The 19,432-nt window shown below is 37.7% G+C and overlaps 1 protein-coding gene across 1 annotated transcript in view; it reads right to left on the reverse strand.

The window, feature by feature from the left end:
• Nucleotides 1-14,218: 14,218 nt before the first annotated feature.
• Nucleotides 14,219-19,432, reverse strand: part of LOC102565550 (guanine nucleotide-binding protein G(q) subunit alpha) — a 211,821-nt gene continuing 206,607 nt past the window's right edge. Inside the window, exon 7 of the mRNA XM_059724805.1 lies at nucleotides 14,219-19,377. Coding sequence (XP_059580788.1) covers nucleotides 19,187-19,377 — 191 coding nt within the window. The 3' untranslated portion in view covers nucleotides 14,219-19,186. The remainder of the gene's footprint in view (nucleotides 19,378-19,432) is intronic.

Consider the following 19,432-nt stretch of genomic DNA (forward strand, 5'->3'; position numbering starts at 1 on the left):
TGGTGGATGCAGGCCGAAATGTGGTTCTGGCTGCCCCCAGCAGGAACTGGTGAGGCTTGGCCCTATATGGAGCACTGCAGGGGCAACCACAAGTTGGATACAATCAATTAGTGGGCACCCACCTATGGGCCAGATCCAATCAGTTGGTAGGCTGAATCTGGCCTGCAGGCCATATTTTGCCCACCCCTGGCCTTCAGTGAATCCAAACAGAAATGAGAGTCCACCCATAAAACTAAAATGTATATAGTTGCATTAAATTATTTAAAGTAATGTGAAATAAAAACATGTCTCTCTTTAAGAAAAACAACAAAGAGATAGTTGATACTTGTTCCAGCAAACATTGTTCTATATGACAAAGGGCAAAGGACTCTGTGAAATGAGCAATATACAAGAGATTAACAAAGAAGATACAACTAAGACAGTTACAGAAAGAAAACTAGATATCAGAAGATTGGTAACAACCAGTCCATAGCATAACTAGGGTGAGGCGACCAGTGTCGGGGGGAGGCAGAAAAAAAACTGCTGCTGTTGCAGTCATTTGATTTCACTGACAGCACAGTGCAAGAAGTTGCTGCCATGGGAGGATCTAGAATTTTGAAAATGGGGGTGCAGATGGTGAGGTGCATCATCATCACATATAAAACATAAAACAAGCCATATTTTCCACCAGTTAGAAATAAGATAGAAACTTTACCAGTATGCTATGGGCTTAGGGCTGTATTATTCAGTTTCAGGCTGAAACAAAAACAAATATAACTTAATTACAATAAGTTAAAATCAATCTGTGGGACTGTGAAATTGGAGCTTCATTACCAGGAGCAGCTAACAACATGCAGAATTACAAAACAAAGGATATCTTGAATGGAGGAAGATCAAGACCTTTAAAAAAAAGACAGACCTGTGGAATTACAAGTTTAGAAGGGATCAGGGAGCCATGAAGTCAGTTGACTCCCTCAGCACTGACTGACTAGAAATGCTGCTGCCACTGTTAGGTAGTCAGTTTTAAACTTTGGGTACAGCAGGAATCAAATGGGGGTATAAGTGCACCAGTGCATCACCTCTGGATCTGCTCCTGGTTGCTGCTGCCCCTGTGCATAACGCTGCCCCAGACACTCAGCTGCCTTGTTACCCCTCAGCAACTAGTGTATATAAAAAGAAGTTGAGCTTGCATTCGAGAAAAAGAATGGCTCCAAGTAATTTACTGCTAATTTGTTTTTTTTTTTAATTAATTTCATATGTTGAAAGGTACCAGATTAATGCACTGGGAGACTAAAGTCTTTTTTTGATACCTAGAGTAGACATGGCAAAGATAAGATACCAAATGCTTTCTTCCATCATAACAGGATTCCCCACACTTCAAGATATTAAATATTTGCTGAGACTGGGAACAGAACATGCCAACTGGGCTGTTCACTGATATTGGATATTAATATGACATTACAATGGGAATATCTGTTCTCTAGGGAATACTTCAAGAACTCATATTTTATCAATTGTCATCAGGCAATCCTATACCCTGTATTCTAACCTTTGTATCCCAAAACTGGATTTCAAATAATGAGAGGGTCATATCCCCTTACAATAAATGATGTAAGTTTATACATTTTGTTGTGTCAAAAAAGAGAGGGGGAGAGAGAGAGAGAGAGAGAGAGAGAGAGAAAATGTAGTAGCTGTCAAAGTCCAAATATTACGGGATTTAGAAAAGTGAAGCAAAGCCACAATTCCAGACTTCAGGAGCCCTTATTAAATAGTAACAAAATACATAATAATTTATTTGTCATAAATTGAGGTCATTATAACTATTTTTTAACGGCTCAGGGGTGTAGGTTGTAGCCGTGTTGATCTAAGGACATTTTAATGGCTCCTAATTTCACAGGATAACCATTCCATCTCTGACCTCAACATTCTTGTCCTCAAAGGACGCCTGCACAATGCCTTCAGAAGAAAGGCCAAGGAACAAAAATTAAGCTCTTTAATGGGCATCAAAAGACACGGACTTCATGAAATGACGACTCATTATAACTTACCTACTTCCTTTGCTAACTTCTCTTTGATCTACAGGTAATAACAACTGTTTCCCCTTGTAATATTAATTTATTTACAGAATTAGGTTTAACTACAGAAACTGTTCTCCACTAGATCTGTAACTATACCTGGTGATCACTGTGGAGCAAAGACAAGTTATCAAGTACTTCCATTAACATAATACGTTTTAATAAAAGGCTTAATAAATAATAAAATTACCTGGATTAGCTTTTGTGATCCCTTTGTCCCTATGGGTTGATTACTTGTTTTCCTCTCCTAGCACTGCCCCCACTCCCACCCCTGTCTTTTGTATTCAAATCACTCTATTTGATAGCCTTCTCTGTGCATGTCTTTTCACAGCATCTGATGAAGTGAGCTAAGGCTCACAAAAGTTTATGCATCTCCCGTTTAGTCTATAAGGTGCATCTGTACCCTGCTTTCTGCCTGTCTTCAGATGACCCTGGCTACCTATCTCTCTCTGCTCATGGTTTAACAAATGTAATTCTTCTAGCTGGTATTTATTTAGCTTAGGTTGTATCAAAGGAAGGGCATTATAGGTCTAAACATTTGTCTAACGTCTCTTCCAAATCTAAATTGGTCCAATAAAAGATATTACTTAACAAATGTTGGTTCTCTCATATTTCTAAAGCAATTCTTTAGCTAAGTATGGCTCTTTGGGAACCTGGTGGGGAACTATGGGGTATAACTGAGAGGTGTGAAGAAAGTCTCTCAGAAGACAAGAAATTAATCAGATCATCATCTCACACTGTGTAGATCACCATAGCAGAACTAGGAGGGAGCAAGTGGGGGGTCTCAGCTCTGGGTACTGAATTGAGGAAACAGAAATGGCAGCTGCCACTGGTGGTCCAGATGCTGGCACTGCCCCATGCACCTTAGTTGCCCACAGTGCAAAATTGCTCAGTTGTTCCTTTGAGCAACATTGTATCAATGTCTGCCACACAGCCTACGCACCTGTTTTATGGAGACATTAAAACATTCATTAAACATGCTCTTGAAGACATTTCCTTTTAGGAGACAAGGAACCAAGCAGGTAAGAAGCTAGTCAAACAAGAAAACTGTTTTTTAAATAAAACCAAAGACAAGCAGGAAATCCTGAAGGGAGTGTTTAATTAATCTGTAAGCTGTATTCATTTCCAGAGGAGGCTAATAATATTACCAAATGAGTATACACAGGTGGCTTCACCTTGGAGCAAGGTCTCTAACAAGATCTTAGACTGAAATACCTGGCATGCTTATAGGGTGTGCACGTTTATTTTATTATTCTGTTAGTCCTGTAATAAAGAAAGTACATGCTTCTTGTACCTTCATTTGCTGATCATTTTATCAAAAGATATATTTTGTTTATGAAGAGTATGTGGCTTCTAGCATTCATTTGTAATGAAAAAAAAATCTGTTAGTCACTGAAAATATTGAACATCTACAGATGAGTTGCTACATCACAGAAAACACCACCTTAGTATTGTTGGTGTGCGCTCTGCTATCTTCCTTGAGGCAGACTATATTACAATTTGTTTGGAAAAAAAGATCTATAACCAAAGGATAACTTATAAAATGAGTACAAACAATGTAATGACACTTCAAACTGTCTCCAAGTATTGCCTCATTTTGATACTGTGCTTATAAAAATATACAAAGAGAAAGGGTTGCAGGAACCTCCACATAAGCACATACCTTTTTTTTTCAATCATCTCAATGATCTTCCGTGGTCCCTTCCAGCCCTAATGTCTATGAAATCTGAATAATAAGATGAAAATGTTGAGAGAAATCCAAATCATCCTGCAATGAACTAGGAAATATTTTTGTGATTCATGAATATTATACTTACCTTTTGTACATGCTACTTGCAGGATCCAATCTGGATGATGGATAATAATTGGTAAGCTTAGCAAGCATGGAGCCTGTTGATTGTTTTCAGATATTTTATCTGTTTTGACCTAAATAAAATGGACTGCAGTTTGTGAAAGCTTGCTGGTCTCTGATTAACACTGTGTTGCCTCTAAAACAAATCCAATCTGCAAGTGTTGAACCAGCCTCAGTCCTAGGTATATAATCACAGAGAACTGCAAGGAGCCTTACAGGCCTAGTCCACAGAGAGAGGACTTATTTTCCTGCCACAAGAAAGGTGACAGATGGAAACCTGGGATGTGGGGCTACCTTTGAGAAATCTACGAAGTCAAAAGTGCAATTAACCCTATAACTGTGACACCCCCCACCTACCTCCATCAATGCTAAAAATAGCTTCCTCTTCCCAAAGCTAGGTTACAAGCTAAACCTGCAACTAAAAAGAAATGATTGGTACCCTGAGACTAGAAAAGAGTAAGGCTTGAATCAGAGGCCAGATACGGTTCAGGGAGTCAGTGGAAAGCGATAGGCTGGCAAAAGGGCCAGACAGAAACTGTTGGCTTCTTTCCATGCAAAGTATAAGGGTTGTTTTGAAGTTGTTTTTGAGTTACTTTAACCACCCAGTTGGATGCTCATCCCCAGAATAACAGGGCTTATAAAGGCGAAACCACATCAGGCCTGTCGCATTAAAAAGATTTGGAAATAAATGGTTACACACCACAGATCTATCTATCAATTCTTTATGCTTCTACTCAGGTTTAGGTTCAAAAGATCTGTTACGTAACTAAAAGAGATTTAAGGCCTGGTTCGTCTGGTGAGTATGACAAGTTCACGTTAATGTTGGGGAGAGGATGGGCTTATTTTACACGCAAGTGAACTTTGTGTTAAAAATCCCTCTCTCAGCGAGTTACGTATGTATGCACCCCTGGCTGGCTTCTAAACAAAAAAATTGTTAAGACAGTCTTTGAGACTTAGGCTAGGTATAGACATTCAAAAAGCCCAAGACGGAATTGAGCCAAGTTACATGGTTTTCGGTAGGCGATGTAGTTCAGATTGGTAGTGAACAGAAGACACATTCTGCCTTCTGGAGGGGAGGGGGGAAACCTTAGATCGAGATCCACCATTTTTAAACTAGTCTGTGTACGCTGAACTTCTGTTCTGTTATGAGTATATACTGGCTTCTGATCACTTATACCTATAAAAGTGTAATGTCTGTACCTGGCCCTAGGCAGTAGTGAGCAACATGTGACCTGAAGGAACAACTACAGCAAACAGCCTCCTAAAATATGGACTGTAAACGAAAAACAGGACAAATTTTACCCCCTAGTGGACTCAAACTATTTGTTTCTATGGCCATGACCAGATAAGCACAGTCGTCAGGTATGTGGCACCGCAGACCCACGTAGGGGGGAGGAGGGGGTTGACTCCAGGAGATCCTAGGGTAAAAATACCCTGTGAGAAAAAGAAAGTGGGGCAGCACATGCAGGGGCAGTGTGGGTCACCCAAAACCGGACCCTGGCCACCTGGAGCCACACTGGCTGCTAGCCAGGCTCCAAGCAGCAGGATCACCACAGCTGCAGCTCTCTGAGGCCTCCAGGACCCCAAATAAGGCTGCTGGGGCCAACACAGTTGCTGGCCCCAGCCTCCCCTACCCCACCTGGGGTAACCTGCCATGCGACAGAGGGTGTGAGGCACAGGCATTCCCTGGAGACAAGTAACAGCAGCAAAAGGTATGCTTCTTGTCCCCAGGGAACCAAACGTCCATGCTCATGTGGATGCGGCCTATTTATCCATCAAGAAGTGCAAGCAAATGTTATGTTGATGCTATTTTTTTTCAATATTGGATCTTATTTCCAGATGGGCTGTGACCTGTAACTACTAGTGAAGTCAAGGGAAGCTGTAAGTTCTTTGTTTGCCTGAAAATACATGCAACGTGTCTTGTCAAGTTGCTGATTCATTGCTCAGAGTCAGACAATGTGGCCTTTATCATGATCTATCAGTGCTTTGAAATTTTAAATACAGTTTTGCAGTGAATGACAAAAAGTGAGCAATCAGCATGCAAGCAGAAACAAGATAATTTGCTGAGAGAAAGAAAGTAGATTAAAGGATCTCTAAACTCATGTTAGAAATGATTTCTCATGTCAATTAAAAGCAATAGGAAAGGGAGTATAGTCTTACCATATAAAAGGAGGCAAGCAAAAAATTAGAAATCCCAAATTAAGCCAAAAGAATCAGAAATGTCATACAAATCTTGGATATACAGACACTTAATTGCTACATCCTTCAATATTTTCTATCTTCAGAAAAACCCAATTTTTGAAGTTGATTCTATTTCCTGAGATGATAATGGCTTAATATCCAGGAACCTCCTGGCACTAGCATAGTTATTCGATAGAAAATGTTCCTAATTCCTTTTACAGCAACTGAGAACTTCACTGGAAAAAAACCCTGCTACTTTAATATTGGGGACAGAGAATTAAATATTAGTGATTGAACTGTCCATCTCTGTGCTTGTATATGAAACATCAGGAAACACAGGGATGCACCTGACCAAATAAACTATCTTTACAAAATAAACTTCAGTTTCATTTAAAGCAAAATATTAAGAATAAAACACAGTCTCTATTTTCCACTAGAAATTCATCAAACTACAAGGACTAGATACCTTCCTGGAGATGTATTAAGTGGACTAGTATTTCCTGTATGGCTACATTGTGGCATATAACTAGGGATACACATCCTCTATATTCTTTTTGCATTTTTTTCCTGGATCGATTATGGAGTGCATGTGCATGCATTTATTCCTCTTTATATAAATGCCCTTGAATTTAAGATTGATTCACATTTTTGTGACTCATTTTAAGGGGAAAAAGGTTAACAAATAAAAACAAATTATTACACACATACAAGCACACCTTTTTAAAATTTGAATTTAAGACAAAAGTGATTTTTTAGAAGAAATATTGCTTTTTAAAAGCTTTTTTTTTTTTTTTTTTTTTACTTTGGGGAATAACAGGATATGTACACTCACATTTGAAACACTTTTTGGCCCTTCTGTGGTCAAAAAAATAAAACAAAACTGCCTGAGTATGGAATGGAAAGAGCTACTGAGCAAATTTGGCCTCAGTGTTTTCTTGCTCTGAATTTTTACACAGAATTCTTTATGCCGTTACTCATAACTTTTACTGTTCAAGCTCCCAAGCTATAGGCAACCTTTCCGGAGTTGGTGAAAGGTTTCTCCCAACATTTTTACTGTATGTACATTTTCTTCAGGGAACATTTTTTTGAGGCTTGCTGCCTCTGTTTGCAGAACTCCCAGATTTTGCTAACAGATTGGCTTTGTGCCAGATCTATTTAACAGGAATTTCAGTGGTTGACTTCATTTTGCTCTGTACAAATTTCTCTACATAATCTTAGCCTGAAACCCAATAGTTTCAAGGTTAAATTTTGCACAAAACCAAATATTCCCCTGTCCTCAGATATGTTGATATTATATGTTAAAGAAGACCAGAATACAAAACCTATTGTTCTGGCCACTGGGCGGGCCTGTTCTCACAGTAGTATTCCGTGTCATCTTTAATTATTTCTTCTTAAATTGCTTTACAAGTCCTAAGTTTTAAAGCATCTCTATCAGATGAGCAAGCTGCTGAGCCATTGGCAACACTGTCAGTAAAGACAACTTGCAAAAAGGCGACACACGCCCTCCCACCAAAGTTCCAAACTTGATGCAGTAGATCCTGAGTTAAATTAGATTTTGCATGAGGTCAGATGAGAGTATCAGAATGGTCTTGCAGAATTTTAAAATCTATGAAGCCTGATGTTAAATGTGGAAACACATTATCAGCTTTCTTCACTTTTTTGGTGGTCACATAGCTTCAGCACTTTGTACCACTACAAAGATATAGGCATATTGGCATTTAACCCACTCTGGCTGGAGAGCTACAAAGTTGTCTCGCAGGTGACCTCTCCAGGCTGGGTGCAGTAGAGAGGCTGATTCTTGGGTCCTTAGTGTATTCTCTACAATAAGGATGAAATCCTGGACTCACTAAAATCAATGCCAAAATCCCCATTTATTCTAACAGAACTAAGATTATGCCAAAGACCTTTTTGTCAATTGTACTGAGAGTTCATAACCACAAGAGGTCAAATTAATGAGCATGTTTGCAAATGAGGCTCCAGTATCTGTTAGCATGTTAGGCAATGTCACATGCCCCTGGGTCAATCTGCACAAGTGTTAAATCACTGGTCACTGCCATTACTTTGTCTGCATCAATGCTTCAACTTTTGTTAGCACTGATGAAGTTGAGGCAGAAATTGAAATGCTGTGATAGTCTAGGTAATCCTAGTGTAAGCAAAACCTTATACATCCACTTATGCTGATAGTTACATATTTTGGAAGCTGACCATTGACTTCAGTGGAGGCTGGATTTGCCCAAAGGACTTTGGAGGATGGAAATTGACTCCATTTTTACCCACTGAAGTGCACTGGGAAATATTTTGGAAATAAGTGGTCATGGAACATTTGGCACATACGCTATTTCTTTAAGTTCCCAATGGCAGGGACCTGTCATTTAACCCTGTTGGGTACACAAGTGGCACTGTACACATGAGATCATGAGTGAGTACAGAACATGTAGGTCATTCAGGCAGGGCCAGTTTACTCTCATTTTTTGTTGTTGCAGGGTTAAAATAGCCTCTAATTTTCTATCATGATTTCATCAGAATGACTGATTGCTCTGGTTGAGGGATGGAGATAAGAGTTAAAAACTCAGATTATTAAACTACCAGAACTCATAGAAATATGGTTGTGATGCTAAGCCATACCAAAATAATTGGATTAACCTAATTTGAAGGTCATCTAAAACTGGGTGGGGTGGGTTACACTTACTTGGCTAAAAATATACATGATTAATCAATCATGTCTGTCAACATATTATTTTTCTCCTTTGCAACTTTGAAGCTGAGATTATGCAAAAATTGGCAATAACATGGACCTTTGTACTCCTCTGAGATCTAACCTTAAGAAAGAATTTTTAGCATTTACTACTATGTGATTTTGCTATGAACTAATTATTTACAAAATTTAAAAGAAGTTATGAGAGATGCCCTGAGTCTTTATGCTTAATTTAAATATACTTTATTATATCTAGACTGTTACATACTAACACCACGCCAAAGCAGTATGAATCAAGTTGCCTTAAATGATCTTCTCTTTGTATCCACAGTTCATGCAAGATTGCCTCCACTAATTTAGACCCAAGCAGTCATTCAAGGTTCTGACTAGACTTGACCATCTGATAGCCATTATTTATATGAGTACATATTTTGCAACTTATGCCCGTGTCCCTATAAGCAGGGGTGTGCAGTTGCTGTGGGGAAAAATGCCTCAGTGCAAGCCCTTGCACGTGGGGTTAGTACAGGGAAAAGTGCTCTGGGTAGGGTAGGGGAGGCTGGAGCCAGCACCTAGGCTGACCCAAACAGCCTTACTGGAGTCCAGGGGGCCTTCTGGGGCTCCAGTGGCACCGATCTAGGTGCATGTAGCCTGGCTGGCAGCTGGACTGTGGTTCTGGCTGGCTAGGCTTTGGTTTCAGGTAGCACATGGCAGCCATATCCGCTTACTTTTTTTTTGGGTACAGGTTTTTTTGACACCAGGATCGCCAGGCTGGGGGTTTTAGGTTGGGGGCTCTCCCAGTCCCAAAAAAATCTGCCATATGCTAATTAGCAGCATGGCAAACACCTGCATGTGTGGCACATGCAGTTTGTGGTGCCGCAGACAGGCCTGCAGCATTGCAAACCATGCATGCGCACTCATTTGGACGTGCCCCTGGGTTAAAATTTTGATTATACATGGGCATAAAATTTGAATGATAATTATTCTCAGTGGAGTTGCTTTCGTTTTTGACTGGCATAAATGAACCCACAATTTCCAGGACAGTGGAACACATACCAAAATGTAATTATTTCAAGAGCACTTACAGGATCCTCTCCCTTGCATCACTGTCTCAACAAGGGATGTGCAGCATGTCAGGACCACATAAACTGTTATAGAACAGAATGTTATCTGAGACACAGCAAAGCTGTGTTTCCATGCCCTTTGCCACAGTCACCCTTGAACATTTTTTCTGTCTACCATTTTGAAATTGTTTTACTTTTGTCTTCAGAAAAATATGAATCTTTCTGCCTTAACACCCCAGTAGTCAGTTTTAATGTGGTAGTTGTAGGTTAATCAATGAAAATATAGAGACTATGAGTTAAAATAAAAGCTGATTATACAAAGAAAAGATCCAGTTCAGTTAAATATGTAACTGGCTTTTACTTTAGAGTAATTATGCAACACTGCAGAGTTATATAGTTGGACAAGTTAAATAAAAGTTTAATGAAAAGACGTATGGAAAGAGACCACCCTAATATGGTTCCTATATTACATTTTGGAGAAGCTATACTATGTTAAAATCTGACTCCAAAGAATGTAAAGAGATTCAAGATTTGTTTTTTGCCATATTCTAGCACCACAAAGTACCTCAGTGAAATGTAGCAACTATAACATTAATATACATCCTGACCATTACTCTAATATGTTAAAAGGCATTTTAAAATAAAGCAGTATATTCAACAGAATTGAAGTTCATTAAACAAAAAGATCTGGCCATTCTATGTGGAAACTAAGCATTAAAGGTATTTAAATGTAATCTTATCGATATAGAGTCATCTAGTAATCCTTAAGAGAATCCAAATACTAAATCTTGAGAGAAATTGAGTTTTATTTTTATAAGCGATTTCTCTTGATAATAAATGTATAAAAGCACAATATTTGTAAGCATTTACCACGTGCAAATGTATTTTGTGAATAGCACTGAAAAATGTAATTTATGAAGGAATTTGTGTTAAGAGGTAATACATATGAAGTAATTGCCAACTTAATGTATCTCTAAAGTTTGGCACCAATTTTTGATCATTAAATTAACCAACTTTTTGACCAATATCATGGCTATGAAACCTTTAGACTAGAGGGCTGCAGAAGAGTAAATTTTCAATAATATACTTCTGTAACAATATGAGTAAGTTAGGCACAATTTGGCAGAATTTGACCCACTGTTGTTTTTTGGTGGATATCATAGGTATATTATCAACAGATGATTTTGTGCGAGTGGGGCAGTCCTCACTGACAGGAACCTTCTGGTCCAGTTGTAAATCAGCTTGAGGTTAAATCTATTCACTTTTGTAGTCACTACCAGAATTAATCTGACCTAAGAAGGCAGCTCCTCCCAATAACAAATGGGGGGTGAGGAGGTGGGTGAGGAAGAGATTGAGAAGAAATATAAAATAATCAGTAAAATGCAGTATAGAGGCAGGAGGATAGTGAAAGCTGAATAGAAAAAGGAAGCATTCTTAACCAAATTGCACTTCACTGACCATACAATTTAAAAGAATACACATAATTTAGAAAAACCAGAAAGCACTTCACAAACTACACACATGCACACACACATTTATTCACATACACACACCCACTCACAAAACATTACAAAAGAAGTTCCTTGGGTAGGAGAGGCCAAGTACTCAATGAAATATACAGGAGGATGGAGGGAGAGAGAAAGGGAAATTCTGGACAAAGATACACAAGAAACCCATAAAGGGTGTAACATGTCCTCTCTTCTTAAAGTCTCATCCGGAAGGCCCAGCATTTCCATTTATCTGCTTCACAAAGATGAAAGATATTTTTGGGAGACGGAGCACAAAGGCTTGACTGGCATTTATTTTGGATGGTCACATCATTCATGAGCTACAAGGCCATAAGAGAGCTCTTTAGATGTCCTTAATCAGGAGCATCAAAAATCACCCCATGCACTGGGCTGGATACAGACCATGGGGCTCCTTGAGGGCTGAATCTGGGCAGAGGCAAAGCATAGCAGTGAGGTTGGTGGCAGGGCCAATTGTGACTGCATTGGGACTTGTGGGCCTGGTAATGGTAGGTCAAGCAGTGGTGGCAGAGGGACAAGTGGCCATAGGGCAAGCTGGGCTGTATCAGCATAGCCCTTCCTGTTGCTGGGGGACTTTCCCAGGGGCCCCAACTTCTATGGGAGGCCACTTCCATACCTAGCCACATCCCTTGCTTCTATAGCCCACTGGTAGTCTGGCAGGCTGGATGAAGCAGCTTCATGGGCCAGATGTTTGATGCCCCTAAATGAGTGCATGTAAAGCCTCTACACAGCATCATCCTACATTCTGTCTGTCACGTCACAGCAAATAATCTCTTAGAAATGTTTTCAAGTTCTAACCACTCTATAAGGGTTTTTTTTTTTGTTCTCCTTCACCTCTTAAACTAAGTGCCTTAGTTTCCATTAGTGTTTCCAAAAATAGTGTAAAATAGTTTTTCTGTACATAAATATATCCCTACTAGAGGTTGGCAGGAAAAAAAAATATAGAGAGCAGATCACTTAAACCACAAAATCCAACAGGCCACTGGTTAAGAGGGTTCACTTAGGATGTAGGAGCACCAAGTTCAAGTCCCTGCTTTGCCAGATTGAAGACCAGTCTAGTACACAGTGATTTCTGTCTCACTGAAAAATTTATTTTTGTTGAAACTGGTATATATATTCTTCTGAAAAGCTTTGGTTTTGGCAAATTTATACTATTGGGGGGAAAACTGTTTTGCTAGAAAATTTCTGACTAATTCTCATCACCACTTTAAAGTATGACATGACAGGTAGAAATGAAGGAGTAGAAATGAAGTCTGGATCCCACTAGGAAAACTGAACATTTCCTCCTTACAGGATGCAGCTACAGGTTGCTGCATGGCAATGTTGCTATAGCACCAGGCTTCAGTGCTTCCTTTTGGATGTACTAAAGCACAGCGCAGTATGGGTGGTTACTGCGCGCTGTACACGGTGCGTGGTTACATTTCATCACTATGTCACCATAACGGTGAGCTATACCAGGGGAGAATGCTGGTACGGCAGCATAGCTGGTGATCATGTGTAGATCCGTGTGATCTCTATATTGCCATAGCACGCCGTACAGTGATGTTCTGCATCACTATGTTGCTGTAAGGCGATGTGTAGACGCATCCACAATGTTATAAAGCTTCAATTTTTAGTCTTGCAAGGCCACAGTTGAATTAATGACAGATTATAGAAACTGTCCATAGTGTGCTCTGAGCTGCTAGAAGATGCAATTTGATGGGGGTTGGGGGGGTGGGGAAGAGATATTCCTCTTTTGGGTACAAAAATGGCAAAATGAGTTTTGAAATAATGTCATCTTTTTGAAGCCCCCCCAGGTATTTGGAATGATAGAACAAGTTCAAAGAGTTGAATTAATAATCAAGTGTACTATCACAGAGATGTGACTAATTTATATGCAGTGCTATATGATTTATCATATAGAGGTAACTTTATGCATATTTTATATATTTAAATGTCACAACTTCCATGGTATTTTGGTGAAGTTATCCTCAGATAGATAGACAGATAGATAGATGGATATCTTTCTATAAAAATGTACAGGGAGCTGCAAGGAAGGATTGTGAGATCTTTACAATATATGAGATATATATATATCTCACAATCCTTCCTTGCTGTTCCCTCTACATTTGACATTTGGCTACAGGAAAATTAAAAAAGAAATCAATAGCAATTAATTGAATGCCTCAGTTGGCCAGATTATCTAGATTCTTAGGGTCATATATAAACAGAAGTAGCTATATATTAAATCAAGTAAACCGATTAATAAAAATGTTGAAACAGGTCACCTGAAATTCTGTTCCTTTAGTAATAGATGTGCAAAGTATAACTTAAGCATTAACTACACAAGCTGAAAAGCAACATGTTCTTATCACTGTTACTTCTGTTATCACTTAAAATAGCAAGCAAAAAAGATTATGATTTTGAGAAATGCTGTCTGTTACCGCTGTACCAATGGAATTCTGCCAACCCATTTAAGGAATTTATCCCAAAGCCTACCTATATTAGTACTTTGTTAATAGGACTTAGATTGAATAATACACTTCTTTTTCCTAATGCTATCATTTTCTTGTTTACATAATGGTTTATATAAACCAACTAAATCTCTGGCAATATTCTCAAGCAATTGTCTTCAACATCGTGAAGACAATCCATTAATGGCTGAACTTCTGTTTGTAACAAAGATATTCAAGAAACATTCATGCTTGAAGGACGAGGCTAAAAGATGTACAATCTCAAAGAGTAATTACTGGAATAAATAAATAAATTTATTCCAATACTCATTATCATAGAAAACATTCTAGGAGAACGATATGTCAGAGTACTTCAGAGAAGCCAATTTCAAGGAATGAAGATACTGTAGTACAAAGTTATGGCCAAAAATACTGTATTTTTAACCAGCAAGATCGTTTAGGGGCAGTATTTATACAACATGAGTTTTTTTTCAAAAACTATTTCCCATCCCCAAACAATAGACAATACATGCATTTGAACGACATTAAGAACAGCAAGTATGATTTTTATTTTTTAAATACTGCAAGTTAAAAATGTATCTGACAACCCCCCCTAAATATACAAGTCAAATAAGGGCTTCCTTTAGCACAGTAAATAAGGAGCCTAGAGACAGGCTGTAGCTGAGTATTTTATGAGGAAAAAAATTATTCCCAAACAAGTTTTCCTGGCTGATTTTATCTAGTATTTTTCTCACTACTTTCCATTAATTTAACTTGAATAACCTTTTCTTTTCCCGCAGAGCAAAAAGCTTATGTGGAAGATATAGTATTCAGCAAAGCAATGACCCTTAATGTATTTTTGATTACATGTAAATGCTATTTTTTTGATTGATGTAACTCATAAATCAAGGGTAAGGAGAAGAAAACAGAAGCTTTGGACTTAAGCTTTTAAGGACCTTAAAGGCATTATGGATCTGACGACAGGACTTAGATAGAGGACCTTAGTTAACTGATGCATACTAAAATAAAATGTTAGATTATGTCAAAAAGTGGGATTGTATTTATAAAAAAAGTGAACATCTGAATATCCAAAATACAGCAGTTAACCACATGCAACAAGCACTTTTAATTTTCTAGTCTGACGGTGACAACACAATGAAATTCCAAAGACATGTATTGAGAATATAATTGGTTTCTGAACTAGAGGTAGGTCTTTGGTAAGCTATGTTATCATATTGGGCCAGATTCTATTCTACCTATTAGATGCCTAAATGGATTTAGGTGCCCAAATGTGATCCTTAACTCCCTGAAAAAACATAAACACACTGACTTTTGTGACAGTCCATCATCTTACCCTGAACACTAAGTCACAGAAAGCAGGAAACAGGAAGAAGATCCATCTGACCTTTGACTGACTGTTTTTCAAGGACTTGGGTAGGGCGGAAGAGAATCACATTTAGGCACCTACTAGGTAGAATGGGATCTAGCCAATTGTGCACACATCATTAGTTAAACAAATAGATGTAGCAGTTATTATGCAGGGTAACCTTTACATAGGTTCAAGAACAGCAGCACATATAGGAAATTATTTGGGTAATTTTTATTTTTTTCACATGGGTTAACATTTCTTTGTTTTTTCCCTATTATTTCATCCTTTTGTGAAGAATGCAAACCAAGGAAGGGTCATTAGGGTGAGAAATCTGAAAGTCATTTGCACCTTACAACCAAAGGCTAGGAGTCTAGCAGTATCTTAATATGCAGCCCTTTTCCCCCCCATTTAAAGTTTTTGCAAAACATGCAGTCAATTCTGACTGATATCCAGCATAAAAAGTCTCTTCTCCACTTTCAAACTTAAAAATTATGATTCACAATCATGTGGCAGTATGATTAAAAATTACAGTTCATACACCTTGACAATCAAAATACTCTGAATTATAAAAAGTAAACTGCCCTTATAGCTGCATTATCCTATATATGCCAGGACAGTGCCAGTTAATTTGTGAAAAAGGCAAGTTTAAGGTTTTTGTAAAACACATATTACAGCTTTCTTGTGCTAGTGAACATCTAAGTACACACAGGTTCCCAAGAGGTTCTTTCCCTCCTCCCCCATTTATGACATTCAATGGAATCACATTGTTTTGACAAAGTAAAAAGGGCTTTTGTTTTGTTGTTCTTGCCCTCAGCTTCATGATAGAGGCACAAACTTTTGGACGCAAGCACTGTAAGGCATAGTAGAAACTACCAATTTACCAGGAAAAAAAAATCAACAAAGGCATATATTGCAAGTGGGAACAGCTGTGTCATTGAAAAAGGAAAATATGTTGTTGTAAACTGGCACGCTGCAATGCTGTGTTAGGTGATTCATGTAAAGCTTGCCTTGGTATACTGAAGATTTTTTTTTTCAGAACATGCTCAAATGATCTAAACATTTGCCACAGGTTCAACTCACCTAAAATATAGTAGAAGTATCCCAGTGGCACACACTCTTGAAAACTTTTGCAATCACAATATAACTATATAAAGCATGAGTAAACTTCTGTTTTGTTTTTTTTATACAAAACTTAAAACCAACTTTTCCCACCCTCCCCTCAAAAATGTCCCACAACAAAACAAAAACAAAACTCCTTTAATCTCCACTGGCCTCTTCTTGCCACAACTCTGTTTATATCACTGAATCTAGGGTGATCAATGTATTCCCAGGTTACAAAAAGGGATATTATCATGTACCCCAGAGCCAACAGTGGAAACAGAAACTTAACTGTGTTTATAGCAAAATCAGGACCAATTTTATAATGCAATACCATATATAAACAAGTCTAACTGCTCTCTTCATCTATTTAGAGATTCAGTGTCACATTTTTATAACCTACGTCTACCTGCTGTAGCCTTATTAAATAAAATATCTTGACTCATTAAAACTGCAACACTGATTACTTTTATGTTACATTTATGGTTTCCATAACCTTTAAAATACTATATTTTGTCACGGTATTCTTAGGGCAACTATGGTATATATCCATTAGTACATGTGTACAATGGTTTACAATTTTTCTAACTTTTCTAATGAAGGCCATCAGAGAGGTAAGCCTAACCTGTTACGTATTTGCCAACTAAAAGTTCTATCTATACCCCAAACTCACAATCCAACATGTGACATCAGCGTTTTTAGTGAACCTGGTTTCTACATCTGAATAAAGCCCTGTCAAAACTTAAACATCTGTTTTGAAAGTGAAACCTTTGAGTGTTGTTTCAATTTACCTCCACTCAGGAATGTGCAAATGATTTTATACAGCACGATGCTAGTACCGCTCTGTACTATAGTAAGTTTTTTGTTTTGTAAATAAAAAAAAAACAAATCCCTAGTCAAAATAAACTGACAAAATTTACATTCTTCTCTCTTAAAAAAGTAAATAAAATAACATTATTTAAAATGTGAATTAGCTATAAGACATACAATACAATTACATAGATACATATCAATACAGCACATTCAATCTGCCAAAAAATTAATGATTACAAAGCCAATATGGATGCTGCCATATATATATAATATATATATTATATATATATGGATATATGTACAATGATTATAGCATTCATAATTGCACTATACCTACAACCAGTTTTAAATTACAAGGTGTTTTATGAGGGAGCAAAAAAAAACAACTGTTCTTATTATTGTTGTTTTGGGGTTGGGAGGGTTAAGGATGAAAAACATCTCATCAGTATTTATTGTTAACTTTGGTACTTAACTAATAAGTCATTCTTTTTTCCACCTCCCCTCTGCTGCTCTGTAGCAGCAATTTCTACCGTAAGTGCACTCAAGTGCTACTTGGCATTGCAGATAATCAGTCCAATTACATGTCTGACCTCCAAGTTCTCTGTAGCTTGTTAGCAATCATATGACTAGTTACAAAAAAACTTTTCAACCCAAGCTGCAGAATAAAGGCTCGTCAATGTGTGTGCTGTCTTATTTTGTTGTTTTTAAAAAAATTGCACATTTAGAATTCAGAAGTATTTTTTGCTACTTCAATTACATGAATAAATCTTTCTAAAGTACAATGAGAGGCTATTTTGCCCTAAGCCTATCAAACATCCATTTAATCAGTTTAATGCAACCATACTGAATATGATTACTCATCGGTGCTTCTGTGACTAAAGGTGCCTTGACATTATTCTAGAAAATATTGTCTTCACTCTCATGCCTTCTTGACACAAGGACACAATAAAACTGTCCTTACCGTATGCATGTGCATGATACACCTAGTAGTCTTTTCACTCACACTGTTGATTTTGGCATTGAAAATGGAATACTTTCTAAAAAAGGGATTGCATGAGCAGAAACTAATTGTTTATCTTTTGGCAGTCGTCTCAGTCAGGTCCATTCCCAATCAGTTAATTTGGCATTTCGATCAGTATCTTACACTTCAAGATTATTAGATTCATAAAAGCCAGATTTGGCAACATGAAATTATTTTACACAATAAAAATCATTTTTAAATTGTGGACAAAACATTTTATAAAAGCTCTAACTTAGAAAAAAAATGCAACAACACTGTTTCAGGCTGCAGCCCCTGGGAAATATGTAGTGTCTATAAATGACATTTTTGTTTGGCATCTGTGAATAAAAAGAGAAAAAAATGGCACATGGCAATTAAAAAATTCTAACATATTTTAGAGGTGTCCTAATTGTATGTCTGTAATTTCATAACTGTTTTCTGCATTTCTTTCTGAATTGCCAAGATCTGGCTAATGTTCAAATTCAGGCATCTCTACAACTTCTCTTTGTGATCCTAGTATCACAGCCCAAAATGTGAAGACAGTATGAAAAATACCCATGTCAAGCACTTCAAAATCACAGTATTTAATACTGATGATCCTTCAATAGAAGTATATACTGTAAAATTAGAATGACTGATGGCTTAAATTCTGATGTTAGCATTTTCCCGACCGTATCACTCTACAGAAAAATAGTTTAGCAAGGAATCCAACTGGGAATAAAGGCCAATGTACCTTTAAAAAAGATAAGGGGGAAGGAGGGGGGAAGGGAAAGGGGAGGGGAAAAAACAAACCAGTTTGAATTTGATTCAATAGCAAAAAAATGCTATCTTTTGTGAGTGTACGACTGAAAATTTAAAACACATTGAGTCACAAGGTTTTGCCTAAAAAATGAGGAAATGTGCTGTGAATGTACTTCAGCATCTCTTGTTTTTCCTCCATATACTTTAAATAAAATCATAATATTAACTACAAACTCTGTGGACATTCACAGAGTCCAGGCCGGCAATAAATTAGTATTATGCAAATCATTTTCACAGGTAATACAGTCCCTCTTGTATATCTTCAATTACCCAAAGGGGCTTTTAGGGAGCCTAATAGGCACAGTTAGACCAGGTTGTATTCCTTCAGGTTCAACTGTAGGATAGTGTCCTTGACAGCAGCAAAGACGAAGCGAATATTCTCTGTGTCTGTAGCGCATGTGAAGTGGGAGTAGATAATTTTGTCACTGTCTGGATTCAGGTCTACGAACATCTTCAAGATGAACTCCCGTGCTGCTTGTGCGTCTCTCTGGGGTCCTGTACACAAAAAGACAAAGTTAGTATTTCTATTACAATTGAAAAACTACTGCTT

Source organism: Alligator mississippiensis, chromosome 3 (assembly GCF_030867095.1).
Source record: "Alligator mississippiensis isolate rAllMis1 chromosome 3, rAllMis1, whole genome shotgun sequence".
In the NCBI taxonomy this organism is placed as follows: Eukaryota; Metazoa; Chordata; order Crocodylia; family Alligatoridae; genus Alligator; species Alligator mississippiensis.